General features: G+C 41.6%; 1 protein-coding gene across 3 annotated transcripts in view; it reads right to left on the minus strand.

Moving 5' to 3' along the window:
* Positions 1-4,230: 4,230 nt before the first annotated feature.
* The window catches only part of TSC22D1 (TSC22 domain family member 1), a 143,120-nt gene continuing 131,520 nt past the window's right edge, over positions 4,231-15,830 (minus strand). Inside the window, exons 1-3 of one of the 3 annotated variants that reach the window (XM_032873984.1) lie at positions 7,917-8,041; positions 6,762-6,813; positions 4,231-5,615 (exon numbers count right to left, since the gene is read on the minus strand). In XM_032873984.1, the coding sequence (XP_032729875.1) occupies positions 5,358-5,615; positions 6,762-6,764 (261 nt within the window). In that variant the 5' untranslated portion in view covers positions 6,765-6,813; positions 7,917-8,041 and the 3' untranslated portion in view covers positions 4,231-5,357. Of the gene's footprint in view, positions 5,616-6,761; positions 6,814-7,219; positions 7,602-7,916; positions 8,042-15,830 lie in introns of those variants that run through there. The other 2 variants (XM_032873983.1, XM_032873980.1) reach the window with 2 other exon arrangements.

The raw sequence follows: 15,830 nt of genomic DNA on the forward strand, positions 1-15,830 counted from the left end.
GAGCCGAAGGCAGATGCTTCACCAACTGAGTCACCCAGATGCCCTGGAAAGATTATTTTAATTGAAATATAGGTCATTCCTGGAAATTTGGAGCATGTGTGGTGTAACCTTGCAGTGCACACAACTGCCAAACACTGTCTTTGTCCCCAAATGAGTCAGTTCTAAAACGTAGTTATTATTGAGGGAGTTATGCTACCACGAGAAAATGCCACCGATTTAACAAGAGTTCTTAGAAATATGTTTGCCAAAAGTTTGATCTGAGGAGGAATACGGAAAGAATTCTTCAGGCATTCTATTGCACAAGGCAAATTTCACCAGAAAACAAAGTACCTCATTTATTTTAAAAGAAGCTAGTGGGCTGTCCTTGAAGGCAAGGACTGTGGCTCACTCACTGTACTATCTCTGGCCTTTGGAAGGTCTTCTGTGAATGTTCTCTGATGCAGTTTAGCAGAGCTTACCAGAAAGCCTCTGCACAGTGTCTCTAATCAGAAAGAGGTTTTTTTGTTTTGTTTTGCGCTGAAGGATGAGCTGCTGTTGGGGACAGGAGTCTGGCTCTTGAGACAAACACAGAAAGGGAGTGGAAACTCCCACGGGCCACATCAGCATAGTAGGCGGGCTTTAGTTTGGTCTACAGTGTCCGAAAATCAGGAAATTTCAGACAGAGCCTGGACTTCTGGATCTTGAAAAATTGGAAGACCTGACAACACAGTGTTTGTGTCCCCACGGAGCAACAAGTGGACGGCGCTAAGGAGCAGCCATCCCCATCAGAGGGAGCATGGACTCTCCAAATGCCACCACCATTATCACATCCCACTGTCTCCCCCTCACTGCAGTCAAGAAGCATCTGTCACATCCTATAGACATCTGAGTCTAAAACACCTGGATTTAAAGCATAGATGTATAATATAATATTACAGCAACTCTGTCCATTTTCAAATGGTCACTGAACATTCCATAACTATTGATAAAGCCTGATTGCTAATCCCGGTGACTTTGAGCCTGGCATTCCATAGTACTGTTTTATATAGGGTTTTATTCCATAGGAAAATTAATATGTATTCTATCTATATCTCCCGCCTGTAATTGTGCATTTACTTCCATCAATATCATTATTTTTTTAAGATTTTATTTATTTGACAGAGAGAGACACACAGAGTGAGAAGGAACACAAGCCCGGAGAGTGGGAGAGGGAGAAGCAGGCTTCCTGCCGAGCAGGGAGCCTGATGTAGGTAGGGCTCGATTGCAGGACCCTGGGATGGTGACCTGAGCCGAAGGTAGATGCTTAACGACTGAGCTACCCAGGCACCCCAACAATATTATTTTCAAACATGAATAATTTTCAACTAACCCCTTTTCTAACTCACAGAAATGAAACTTGAGGTATTATTTCTGAGATAAAGAAGAAGAAATGGTGCATTTCTGTCCATATTCCAAATAGCCTTTTTAAAATTTTATTTTTAAGTAATCACACCCAACAAGGGCTTGGACCCACAACCCCAAGATCAAGAGTCACATGCTCCACTGACTGAGCCAGCCAGACACCCCCTAAATGGCATTTTTCATGTGTGTCTTTGTATTAAATTTTAACAGCCACTACTATTATTAAATGCTAAGTAAAAGCTATTAGAAAATAAAATTGCCACAGCTTTATTCCTACAAAAAATACCAAATTAAAACATAAAAACAACAGAACGAGTGGCTCAGAAATAACAGAAAGGCTAGCATTCCTTGGGTACTTGCTCTGATTCCATCTCTGTGCTTACTTTCAGCATTATCCTTACAAAAACCCTGTGGAGAGAACCTGTCCCATATTGAGCATGAAGTAACAGAGAAAAGCAATTAAAATCTCCTGCCCAAGGTCAGTTACTAGTAACCAGTGGAGTTACAATTAAAACCAAATTAATTCTAGCTTACGAAGTTAAATGAACAAACAAAAACAGCGGGCTCTACCGCCCCGCCCCCAAAGTTAGAATAAAGGAGAGTCATCTCAAAAAGCAGAGGGTTGTAGCATCTTAGGGCAGACCTGAATCTTTGCGACCTGATCCAACTCATTTTATGGATGCGAAAGCGGGTCTGAGAGGTTCCATCTCATGTCCACAGGCTGGTGACTGAGAGGCCGGCCTGGCAGCCGCGAGTGTCCACGCTCAGCCCAGGGTCCTTCTCCCCACGCCCGCACAGGAAGCGTACTGCACAACCTGCTTCCAAGTGTCAACACTGTGCACACGTCTCCAGCTGAGGCCACGTCCGCTAACGGGAGTTAACGTCGTCTTCTCTGCCTCCATTTCTAACCCTTGCGCCATTATTGCTGCTGAAATGGATTTGCGGGTGATGGCTACAAGCAGTCGTGTTGTCCAGACTCCTTCCTAGCAGGTGCCACTACTTCCTATACATACAGCAAGGTCAGAGTCATGTCTCTTGAAATTCATGTTCATTTTCGATTTCCATTATAATGAACTCTTGTGCGTTTCATGTGTAAATTTAAAATTGATTCTGCCATGGCATATTCATCACATGGTGACAAATAAATTTGTTTTTAAAGCATGTTAAAAGAAAAGGCACAGAATGACTGAGTGATAAACATTGTTAATTTGAAACAGAAAGCAGACAGTCATTAAAAATCATGTAAAATTCCTTCTGTGTCTCCTTCACTGAACAACGGTCTCTCCTGCTGCGAATGATGTCATCAACACCCAGGGCTGTGCAACACTCCATTCCTCTTAAAAATCTTGCTTGCTCCACCGAACATGACTGTGATATAATCAATTAAATAACCCACAGACCAACAAAAGCCTGTAAGCAAGTAGGAAAATGCCTTTTTAAATTACCTTAAACATCCCAAAATGCCAATCACTTAAAACATGTCTAGTAATTACTAAAATAAACATGAATGGAAAAACATCTTTTAATAATCCATGATTTCACATACAATATTCAGCTCTCAAATTGTCATGGGAGTTTCACATTTTTAATTGGAAGTCCCCAAAATTTCATTAAGTAATGGAGAAGGAAGTTCTCCATTATCTTAACAATACATTGACATGAAATTTCCAAAATTTTCGACAACTACCACCTTTGGTGTTGAGGATCTTCAATAAAAAGCAAATGATGAAGTGGCTATAGATTCAATTCATTATGATTTTCTTTTTAAAGGAAATGTAATTACTACGTCAGCGTCCCTTTATTTAAGCCAAAGTCATATAACCTTCAAAGTAAAATGACAAAGGCTTTTTTAAGTCCTCTCCAAATCCCCCAAACAATCGTCATGGCAATTGCCACCAGCCTGTGGCAGTCCGTAGTTTACTGCTTCAACGAGAGCTCTGTGTCCCCAGACCCATCATGTTGAGCTCTGTAACACATGCTCACTGTCCAATTCTCAGGAAGCCCTGATATTCCATTCACCTGTCAATCTCCTACCAGCTCTACAGCAGAAGTTAAGGCCTCGTCCTGCTAGGGTTTAAGCAAGCCTTGGAGCTCACAAATGCCCCAACTCCCATTGGGTGGAGGGGGCGTTGCTGAGGCCTTCGGGCATATTAGAGCTGATAAACCCACTCTGTTCACACTGCTTGCTGATATGGCCCCCAGAACGTGTCAGGCTTACATCTCAGATGCCAATTTGCCTTAGGATTCCAACATGCGTTAAATTTTGATCTATTTTAGTCATAAGGAATCAACTGACCCCCTTGCTGGTCTGGTCCCACCTCAAATCCAGTAGAGGAAACACCTGGAATCATCTTCTTTTGCTTGGACATTTCCAGGAGCTAGAAACTCAACCAGCGCTAGGAACGACATCCCAATCCAGGGTAACACTTTCTAAAGTGGAAATCAGTTTAACTTCCATCTTTTGATTCCAGAGTTGCTAATTGGGATTATACACAGAATTAAGGCTCATGCCCCTCCCAGCTAATAAACATTTGAAAACCAAGGCTTCCACAGACTTCTAGAACTTCAAAGTCACAGAACTATTTCCTCTTTCAGTGCCCACATAGGCCCTGAGAGGTGAAGCCACTTGTCCAGATGATACTGGGCTAAAGACAAGCTCTTGTCTCCTTCACTATGTCTCTCTTCCCCTTACTGGCTTGAAATAATGCACTATCTGTAAAAACACTAGCACCCCTACTTTGTCCAACCTTCATACTCCCCTTCAAGATTTCGCCAAACTGTTTGAACTTTACCTGGAAATAGTCGCAAAGTGACTGCAGTAATGTTAACACTCTAACATGAAAACACTTGTTTATCAACATTTTATATGCTTTATTGAAAGTTGACAAGTGCAACAGTTAAATACAGTGACACCTTACAACTGTGTAGAGAACATGCACAGAAACGTATGCATAGAACTACTATACAGGTAATATGCAGAAACCCCTACTGCAAAATTCATTTCATTAGCTAGAACGGATCATTTTTCAAAGTATTCAACCAGCTCAATCAAAAGACTTCAGTGAACAGGAATTTACTTCAAGATATTGAGCAACTAGAAGATTTTAGATTACACAAAGTGACCGACGGTGCCAAATTCTTAAAATTTCTTTAGGTGTGGTTTTCTTCTTGTAGCATTTTTTTAATGTAGATCTCTATATAAAAGACAATCCACACCTCTTCAGACAGCCAATGAAACATCTAAATTTCAATCTGTACAACCTAAATAGTAGTTACAGTCCTCTATTGTACAAAATAGTTACACTACATACACAAATATACAATAAGCAAAACAACCTTCATGTAAGAGAGCCTAGGTCCCAGCTACCTGTCACCGTTTTAGTCACTAAGACTTTTATGTCATCCACTGTTTCAGAAAGAGGCACAGTACTATTGTTTTTATGGATTTTTGGTGACAGTCGTCAATTGGTTTGATGAACTATGTTTCCCCCCATCTTAGGTGAGACTATGCGTCAGTCTTTGCTCTGACCTCCCTTTTAAGGTCCTCCTGGGGGAGAAGAGGAGAGAGGAAAGTCCAGTGGAGCCCCACTGCTTCAGACCCCATGGAGTACACTATGTGCAAGCAGGAGAGAACGCTCGGGAGTGGGGATGGGGAGCAGGGAAGGGGTGGAAAGGCACACAGCTCCTCGGCATGAATGAAACCACTTCTCACGTATCTGCCAAGCTGCATGAGGTCCCAGGATATCCATGCTAATTCTCTGATTAACCTTTAATTCGCCCAACTAAGAAATTTCTTCAAGCCAAAAGCATATGAGTGTTTAATACTGGAAAAAAGAGACAATGGCATAGGTCAGTCTCACTTCTCTTTCGCAGCGAGCAATGAAATGGGTGACTGTGGAGGCGGATCCCCCCGAGTACATCTTCTCTGGTCTGTTCAGTTCAGACGGCAGCAGCCAGTTCTGCGGGGGCACAGGAGGCTACGCGGTGGGTCCTGAGCCCTGGGACGCTGGCTGGGCCGGGGGCTGTGTGGTCCCCTGTGGCTGTGTGGTGGCAGGCGGGGAGCCAGTCTGCAGCTGGGCCTGAAACTGCGCAAGCTGCTCAGGACTGGCCAGTGTCTTCAGCAGATTGTTTTCCTGCTCCAGCTGGGAATTCTTCTCTATTAGTTCTTTGATTTGCTCTTTGAGGACCTCCACTTCCTCTCTAACCGCATACATCAAATGGCTTTTCACCAGATCCTGAAAGGCAGAGGGAAAAAGAGGTTTAACTTAAGTATTTCCCAGACTCTGAATTTTTAAAGTATCATTTTGCATGATGCTCCAAGACTATTAACATAACCTGCCTTTATCTTACTTAACCCGCCCTTGGAGCCATCTACTGAATACAAGCACAACTGTACGAAATACTTTAAGTTTAATGTATAAGGGGATCAGGCTTTTTCAAAGCCTGTGCATTTTTCTGCGGCCCTCAGCCAGGGATGCATACACTCGCGTTTCCTACTCCAGACGGCAAAATGCACTGGGCTTCTGGAAGGCGGGGCAGAGCCTGGCCGCTGGGATGTCCAGGCCCGCAGCAACGGTAGCCGCTTCCCCGCCCCCAAGTCCCTCCCTCCGCCCCCCCCCCACCGCCTCCCTCAGCACCGGCTGCAGCCAGTTCCTACAGAGCATGTCGCCGCATTTTCCTCCCTCCACCCCCCTCCCCCCTTTCGTGATTAAGCTGACATCACAGAAACCTGGGCAGACGTCGCAGCCAATGGGATCTCGAGTTATTTATAGCTCCGAATTAAAGGTTCGGAGTTTGCCTAGCAACAGTGGGCAGAGAATCCCGTGAGAAGAGCCACAGGCGCTGCTCCAATAACAAAGAAAGCCAAGGCGGAAATAAAAAATCGGAGAAATCCAGGCAGAGGCTGAGAAAGACAAAACTTTTCTCCGGTTCTTCTTCATCATGCGGTAGCCTACAGCACTGGGGATCCGTCTGTACAAGGTCTAGAGAGCCCCTGAGATCCCCACTCTCTACCCCCCTCCTTCCCTAGTAAACCTCGAGATTGCTAGTAAAGCCACATCGCTAGAGATGTGCCCGCAACCGAAGGACGCGCAGGGCAGAGCTTCCCTCGCAATTCCCCAGCAAAAAAGGGACACCTCTGCAAAAATCCCCACGTCGTGTGAAACCCCTCGGGAATTGAGAACATTTAATACCCTCAGGGCCCCGGGCTCTCCCGCAGCAGCCTTGGGATGTGGCTACATGCCGGCCGAGAGGAGACAGTGCCGGCATTTCTCAATGTAGGAAGAGCAGTCATCCTAACTATGGATGCACTGGTTCCATCCCGATCTCGCTTTTTGTACTGTGCCCACATGTAGTACAAATGATTTTTAATCAGTACATACCATAGCTTGCTCGATTTTGTTGTCAATAGCTACCACACTTGCACCAGAGGAGCTGGAAGAGAGGGGGGAAAAATCGATAAGTGGAATTTTTATAACATCCAAGACAAAAAGGCCTCCCCAATTCTGTGATGTTACTGGCAGCATTTTTTGAACATTCGACAACACCATGTAATAATAGATCACCCTCCAGAAAACACCAGCCACTCTCTTACTAACGAATATCCAAACATTTCCCTATTTTAGTAAGCCACAAAAGACTAAATTACATAATGTAGTAAAAGCCTGCTCTCCGGCCAGACCTGGGAAAAGGAGGCTATTCTAAACATTTGAAAAAGCAACATCCATGTCACCGTAGTCTCCCGGTAATGGACAAAGGAATTCGCCTGGCTATTTTTCACCTGCATTATTAGAAGTATCTCACGAGTAAATTTAAAGAAACTATCCCTGTCGATATTTACCTATTGTCAAGTCTCACAGAGGCGTTTTCAGTCCCCAGCAAGGATGACAAGAAAGAAATTGAAAAATGTCTCAGTTGGTAAACTCCTAGATCCATCGCCACTGGTCTACACCATTGGGATTTCATGCAATTGCAGCCAAAAACACCCTCGCGGAAAAAAAAAAAAAAAAAAATACCAGCAGCCTTGTTTGAGCTAGATTAAAAAAAAAAAAAATCTTCTAGCTTTCTGCAGCCCAGGGAGAAGCGGAAAACAGCAGCCCTAATTTAAAGAAACCCGGCTTCTGGGGCTTGGCGATCCCGGGAAGATGCAGATCCCACCGTTGTGCGGAGAAGCCTCCCAGGACGACAGCCAGGATCCACTAAGGCTATGGACCAGGACTCCGGCTCGCCGCAGAATATATGGAGGCGAGAGCCGCGCCGATTGGCCAGCACCCTATTGGAACCTCCCCTTCTCCCTTCCCCGCCCTCCTCAAGCTTCCCAGCTCTCCCTACTCCCAGCACCCCCCGCCACCCCCTACCCTCCCACCCCAGCCTCCCCATCGGATCCCGCTCTTAGGGTGGGCTGACCCAGGCCGCAGCGGACCCGTTGAGCTGCGGAGCCACCAAGGCCTCCACAGCCTTGGGGCAGCCGGACCACTGCTTCGGCAGAAAACGTCAAGGGTCCCTGAAAATACAACTGGGGCCCCGCACGTGCTTACGTTTAAGGGAGTCAGACCCCGTCCCAGGAGCTGCCTGTCCCCGCGGCTTCTGAACGGAGAAAGCTTCCTATTTGCAACCAGAACCGTCTGAGCTACTGGGCATGCCCAGTCCCACCGCTAAGACTTGGAGGAACTCGAGTGTCTCGATTTCAATTATCTAGTTCTTACAGGCAACAGTAATGGGAGGATTTTATGGGCAGGTTTATTTATAAGGATAATAACCATACTGTAATAACACTTTTTAAAGCGGTAGTGAATTTTGGAGGGAAAAATCACATTTGCTTTCTGAGAAATACTACCTTTTCATGGTTCTATTACTTGCAGAAACAAAACAAAAAAACATTACATATTCTTTGCTAGGCATATATCTATTGAAGCAAAAAGGTACCCATAAGACGAAGAAATCAAGTAGATCTTCCCAAAACGTCCCTAGAGCCCTAAGCCTTAAAATCACATCTCCCTCCTTCCATTTATACCTAGAAAACTCAATCCACAGGTTAAGTCCTACATCAATCTATTTTCAGTAAGTCCCTAAAGCATGTTTTTGAAAGTCGCAATTCCTATAAGTCTCAACCCTGTGAGTCTTCTTACATCGGAAGGACAGAAGTATTATAAAGTATGTATTTCATGCTGATGGCCATACTGACCAAGTAAAATTCCTTTCCCCAAACGAAAATCAAGAGATCTGGGTGTAAAAATGACTAACCCATTGCTTATTTCCTCTATTAATTTAAAATATTTGCAAGGACACATCAATTGAGGCTACAACTTAATATACTAAAAATCTTAAGACTTTAAATTTGCTTATTATAAATTCTGTGGTTTGCAAGCCAATAGTTAAGAAAGCAAACTTAACCACTACAATACTGCCCTCTAATGGCACAAGCCTATAAAACCACAAACAAAAAACTACACATAGTATAGACTTCTCTAATTTATATGCACAAATAATTTCAATATAAAATTTGACCACAGAATATGACATATGTAAATACTCTATTTACACATACGTGCGCGCGCGCACACACAGTATTTTCTCTCTCAAACAGGCACTCTCAATTTCACATCCTTCAATCTTCAGCATCCTTTAATTTAGGACATTTTAATTACCATCAGAGCCTTTTAGACATCCTTTTAAGTTGACCCAGTGCTGCCAGGGAGCATATGGTTCTAGAAACGGTCTAAAGGAATTAGGGACCAAATCTGGCAAATGTGATAGATGATGACAAGGACAAACAATTCTCTTTGGGGCTGAAAACCCAAGTGTCACTAAAAAAATAAAGCAGTAACATTCTTTTTTATTGTAAGAGTCATAATATTTTCCAAACTTTAAGACTTTGCTTTCGAATAAAAATGTTAGCATATTTGTGATTTACAAAACTTGATGTATATACTATCTCAGATGAAGGAAATGTAGTTAAGGAAGGCACCCATTTTCAGTAAAAAGAAACAGACTAAGTGGAAGCTTAAATCAGTAATTCGGCAACCAAGGACATGATCCCTCTGTGAGTGCTAGACAGAGTTAGTATTTACTACACAATAGTTTCTGTGTTTTGAAAATTAAAGTTACCACAAACTTAAATCCATTTAAATCCATTTACATATTTTACCTGAACTGTACATGACAAATTATTAAACATCTTAAACTGTTAAAAAAAAAAAAAAGGAGCTTAAAAAATAAAACTCTTGGGGCACCTGGGTGGCTCAGTGGGTTAAGCCTCTGCCTTCAGCTCAGGTCATGATCTCAAAGTCCTGGGATTGAGCCCCACATCCAGCTCTCTGCCCAGCAGGGAGCCTGCTTCCCCCTCGCTCTCTGCCTGCCTCTCTGCCTACTTGTGATCTCTCTCTCTCTGTGTGTCAAATAAATAAATGAAATCTTAAAAAAAAAAAAAAAAACCTCTCTTAAGGTCATATGAAGGAATGAATTTAAAATTCCCAGCTGAAGTATAGGATTACCAAGTTAACTGAATTTTATTTATTCATGATGTTCTTGAACACAGAAAGAAACAAGCTGGTTGTGCTTCCATTTCACTTGTTTCAACAGATCACAATTGGGTTAAGCTACAGGAGCCAATATAAGCCATCACAGTCTGTTTAACCCATATCTCTGCAGAGGGACATGCTGGTCACCTCCAGGACTTGGCTATTTTAATAAAATTACAAGAAATGTCTTGTATGTACATCCTTGACCATTGTGTATAGATTTCTGGAGAATTTGCAGGGCCAGAGGATATAAACCCCTCCACCAAATTATTTGAAATCTATTGTTTTTATATACATAAATGTGCTAGATTCCTTTCAAACTAGATTTTTATATGCAGACTGGAAGACAATTTGAAAAAGAAGGTAAATTAACTGGAAGAAAGTTCCATGGAGGGGACAACAAAGGGTCAGAAATATTTGAGGCACAAAGTCACTAGAATTACTCTCAAAGATACTTCGCTTTGTAAGATGAAGCATCTGTGAGTCTGGGATCTACTCAGGGCTCAACAAAGTCTAGCTGATAGGACAGGGAAAACTGTGCCGCCCTAAAGGCATGGATGACAACAGCCTTCGTGAGGCATTGGGCAGAGACCAGGTCTCACTCCAGTGGAGAACCTGGAGCATAGGAAACAGCCTGAGCATTAGAGGTTGGTGTGGTTTTGTTTTGTTTTTTTCCCTGTTTTGTTTTGTTTTGCCTAAGGGCCTTTTACTTAAATCAATTCCATGCCCTCTGCATGCTGGTAGCATGCATGCTAGGATATCAGAAAAGGAGCAGGGGAAGGTCCTGTGTTCCTTAATTCAGCAATGAGTGCGTTTCTTCCAAACTTCATCTGTCTTGGCCAATATAGGTACAGTTGGGGATCCACCACTCAAATAGGATAACGTGTTTCTCCCTCTGTCCAAACTCCTTGCAAATCTAAAGTGACTGCCAGGGAGGACACTAAAACATATCATCCCATGTCTGACCAAATCTTGTGTCCAGGAACTGTCAGCTCACTTGCCCCTTCCTAATTTATCCTCCCCAGGTCCTGGAAGTGGGGTTACTAGGTATTGTAAATAAAACTACAGGACTTCCAATTAAAAGTGAATTGCAGATAAACAACAAATGTTTTGTGTTGGGTCCCATATATACTGTCAGAAAAAGAAATAATTCCAAAGAAATCAAAACAAAAGTCAGCCATACTTGAAATATCCTTGATTTCCATAGAAAAGCTGGAAGATAAAGATGAGAAAAAATGGGGTGCCTGGGTGGCTCAGTGGGTTAAAGCCTCTGCCTTCAGCTCAGGTCATGATCTCAGGGTCCTGGGATTAAGCCCCACATCGGGCTCTCTGCTCAGGAGGGAGCCTGCTTCCTCCTCTCTCTCTGCCAGCCTCTCTGCCTACTTGTGATCTCTGTCAAATAAATAAATAAAATCTTTAAAAAAAATGAGAAAAATCGTCCAAAAAGTAGAATAAAAGAAAAAAAGATGATTGAGAAATAAAAGAAACTAAAAGGATAAATCTGGGAGGTCCAATATCAGAATCAGATGATTCCAAGACCAGAGAACAAAGAAATAATTTAAGAATTTCTCCTGAACTGAGGGACACAAGTCTCCAGCCTAACCGAGATGACCAAATGGCCACCACAATAAATGAAAAAAGCCCTGGGATGCCTGGGTGGCTCAGCTGGTTAAGTGTCTGCCTTTGGCTCAGGTCATGATCCCAGAGTCCTGGGATCAAGTCTCACATCGTGCTCTCTGCTCAGCGGAGAGCCAGCCTGCTTCTCCCTCTGCCTGCTGCTGCTCCTGCTTATGTTCTCTCTCTCTCTGACAAATAAATGAAATCATAAAAAAAAAGAAAAAGGAAAAGAAAAAAGCCCTACACCAAAGCATATCAGCATGAAAGTAAAGATTACTTGGGACAGAGAAAATCTTAAAAGCTTCCAAACAGAAAAAACAAGCTATAAACACAGGAATAAATAACCAGAATGGTTTTTGCTGGCTGCCAGAGAGCAATGCAGAAAATTCTGAGAGAAAACATTCTCATTTCTCATTCTCATTTGGCCAAATCATCATTTATAGGCCAAAAAATCATTTTAAGTGTAAAGGTAGAACAAAAACATTTTCAGACACCAAAATGGAGGAACAAATCAAGCAAAAAGATGAAATAAAGAATGCTGTATATTTGAAAAGGAAAGAAAGAGAGAGAAAAGGTACAGGAAACATGAACCAGGCACTCAAATGCTAGAGAGAAGGGAGGGAATCAACAGAACGATGAGGAAGGACATCTCAAGATGACAGCTGCTAAGCAAGCCTAAGCTTGATCTGTAAGGGGCAGAAAGATGGGAGCCGTGGGGAGGGAGGGCTCGGGTGGGAGGGGATCAGCACAGAACTGATCCAATCCGGCTGAGCATTTGCAGAGGGGGAGGGGAGACACAGACAGGTGTCTGACAGATCTAATGGAGCAACCCGAGAAGTTCAAAGACTTTTACAGAAAACAAAGCAAGGAAAAAACTAGTATGCTTATCAATAAAATTTACATAACTATATTAATTTTGAAAAATTTCTTATTGGTTTAACTTTAAAAAGTTAACTGCATTGGGAAGGTGGAGGGGAAAAAAACCTGAGCCATAAGAATGGTTTATGCTAAATCTGAATCTATGACAGTTTGATTATAAAATACCTAAAATTACACAAGCAAGAAAATAACAGTATAAATACATAGACATAGGTAGGTAAATATGAGAAAACAAAAATTTTTGGCTGCCTCTGAGGAACAGAGAGGGGACTGAAAAACAAGGAATTTATATTTATATATACTCCTACAGATACATACATATATTTTTTTTCTATTCATTCTGTGTGATCTTTAGGAATGTAGAAGTATTTTCTTAAAGTAAAAGAAGGAGAATGGGATGAACAGAAGATTCCTCTGCTCCCAGGCTGCCGCTGAGTACTTATCAGCACGAGCATGTGAGCAAACTACCAACGATGCGAAAGAAGCACCCCAAAGAATCAGGCAGGGGCAATTTTTGGAAATCACACAGGGTCAGGAATAGTTGGTGGTACTACCAGCCAGAATAAAAACAAAACAAAACAAAAAACAACTTGTAAACGTGGAGCACCAGATATTCAGAAGGATACTGCCAAAGTCGTGGGGAAAAATTAGTTCTAGACTAAAGGGTGTTTTGGTCTTGCACAATGCAGTTTTAAAGGAAGCCTTGAAGATCAAACTGCTTCCAAGTAACTTAATTTTGTCCTAAAACAAAGCTCCAGGATATTAAATAAAATACAGTTAGCATCCAATAATTCAGTGTCTGGCATCCAATGAAAAGTACCAGGCATACAAACACAGGAAAAATAACTCATAACAAGGAAGAATATCAATCAGAATGACCCAGATATGGCCAAGATGATATAATTTGTAGACAATGACATTAAAACAATTATTATAACCATATTTTATATGTTCAAGAAGGTAGAGGGAAAATTAGCATATTAAGTTGAGGTATGGAAGGTATAAAGAAATTAGATTTCTGAAGATGAAAAATACAACTTTTGAGAAGAAAAATACACTGCATGGATTAACAGTAAATTAGGGCAGAAGAAATATTAGTGATATGTTAGTGATAAAAAGTAGCCAAAATAAAACACAGGGAGGGGAAAAAAAGAACAAAACAAGAAAAGAGCATCATTGAACTGTGGGCAATTTCAAACAACCAAATGTATCTCTAGTGAAGTCCCTAAAGAAGCGGGAAGGAGAAATGAAAATATTTGAAGAAATAATGGCAATTTGCCCGAAGTTTTATTAAAATAATAAATCCACAGATCTAAGAAACTAAGCCTCAAGCAAGAGAATTGTGGAAAAAACTTCAATAATGGTGTGTGTCATAATTAGATAGCTTAAAACCAGTGATAATGAGAAAATTTAAGAGCAGCCCAAGAAAAGAACTAGATTATACACAAAGCAAAACAAAGATAAAGAATGTAGCTGACCTGTGGGTTGGAAACAGCTAGATAGAAGACGGTGTGGCTTATCTTTAAAGTGCCAAAAGAAAAATTTCAAAAACCTGTCAACCTACAATTCTAGGCCCAGTGAAAATACCTGTCAAAAATAAAGGTGAAATTTTTTCTTTTAAAGACATACAAAAGCTGGGAGGATTCATCAAAGGCAGACCTGCACTAGAAGAAATTTTAAAGTTCGCTCTTCGGACAGAAGGAAAATGATACCAGATGGAAATGTAAATCTACACAAAAGAATGAAGAATATCAGAAATGGTAACTATGTGGTTAAATACAAAAACTGTCCCCTATCTTTTTTAAGAGACAAATAAGTGACTGTTTATTATTGACTCAGAGATATGAGAAACAAAGTTGGCTATCAGAGAGGGAAGGGGTTGAGGGGGTGGGTCAAAATAGATGAATGGGATTAAGAGGTACAAACTTCCAGTTATAAAATAAATAAGTCATGGGGATATAAGGTGAAGCATAGGGAATATAGTCAATATTATTTAGTAACTTTGTTGGTGACAGATGGTTAGTAGACTTATCACTGAGACCATTTCATAATGTATAAAAGTTTCAAATCACTATGCTCCTCACCTGAAACGAACAGAATTTTGTATGTCAACTGTCCTTTAATTAAAACTAAAATTAGAAAAAGATGATTAACTGTTTAAGGCAGAAATAATAACCACATATGGGGAGAGGCAACAACACATGTAGAAGTAAAATGTAGGACAAGAAGAGAACACAGGGGGCGCCTGGGTGGCTCAGTCGGTTAAGGGTCTGCCTTCGGCTCAGGTCATGATCTCAGGGTCTAGGGATCAAGCCCTGCATCGGGCTCCCTGCTCAGCGGGGAACCTGCTTCTCCCTCTCCCTCTGCTGCTTCCCCTGCTTGTGTGTGCTCTCTCTCGGTCAAATACATAAATCTTTAAAAAAAAAAAAAAAAAAAAAGAACACAGGCCAGGAGGAGAGAATGAGCATACTGCTCTAAGATTCTTACATTACTTGAAAAGACTATTATGTGTACTGCAAACTCTAAAGCAACAACTGAAATAACTATAAAGACACATAGCTGATCAGCTAATAAAGAAGATAAAGTGGAATCATAAGAAAATATACAATCTAAAATAAGAGAAGGGGGATGAAGAACAGAATAAAAAACAAATACCATGATAGTAAACTTAAACCAACTACAGCAATAATCACATCAAATGTAAATGGTTCCACTTAAATTAAAAGGTAGAGATAGTCAGGGGCGCCTGGGTGGCTCAGTGGGTTAAAGCCTCTGCCTTCGGCTCAGGTCATGATCCCAGGGTTCTGGGATCGAGCCCCGCATCGGGCTCTCTGCTCAGCAGGGAGCCTGCTTCCTCCTCTCTCTCTGCCTGCCTCTCTGCCTACTTGTGATCTCTGTCTGTCAAATAAATAAATAAATAAAAATCTTTAAAAAAAAAAAGGTAGAGATAGACTGAATTAAAAAAAAAGACAAAATTATATGTTGCCTATAAGAAACATACTTTAAGTATAAAGGCACAAAGAGGTAAAATAAGAGGATGAAAGAAGATACTGTATGTTAACAATAATCAAAAGAATGCTGAAGTGCCCATATTATTCAGAGCACACTGAAGAGCAAAGATCATTTCATAATGAATAAAGGCTCAATTCATCAAGAGGTCATAAAAATCCTAAATGTTTATACAGTGACAACAGAGCTTTAAAACACGTGCAGCAAAAATTGATAGAACTGTAAGGAGTTTTCAATAATCTTTTTTTTTTAAGATTTTTATTTATTTATTTGACAGACAGAGATCATAAGCAGAGATCATAAGCAGGCAGAGGCAGGCAGAGAGAGGGGAGGAAGAAGGCTCCCTGCTGAGCAGAGAGCCTGATGCGGGGCTCGATCCCAGGACCCCAGGATCATGACCTGAGCCGAAGGCAGAGGCTCTAACCC

Source organism: Lontra canadensis, unplaced genomic scaffold, assembly GCF_010015895.1.
Source record: "Lontra canadensis isolate GAN:19392208 unplaced genomic scaffold, GSC_riverotter_1.0 scaffold51, whole genome shotgun sequence".
NCBI classification, from domain to species: Eukaryota; Metazoa; Chordata; class Mammalia; order Carnivora; family Mustelidae; genus Lontra; species Lontra canadensis.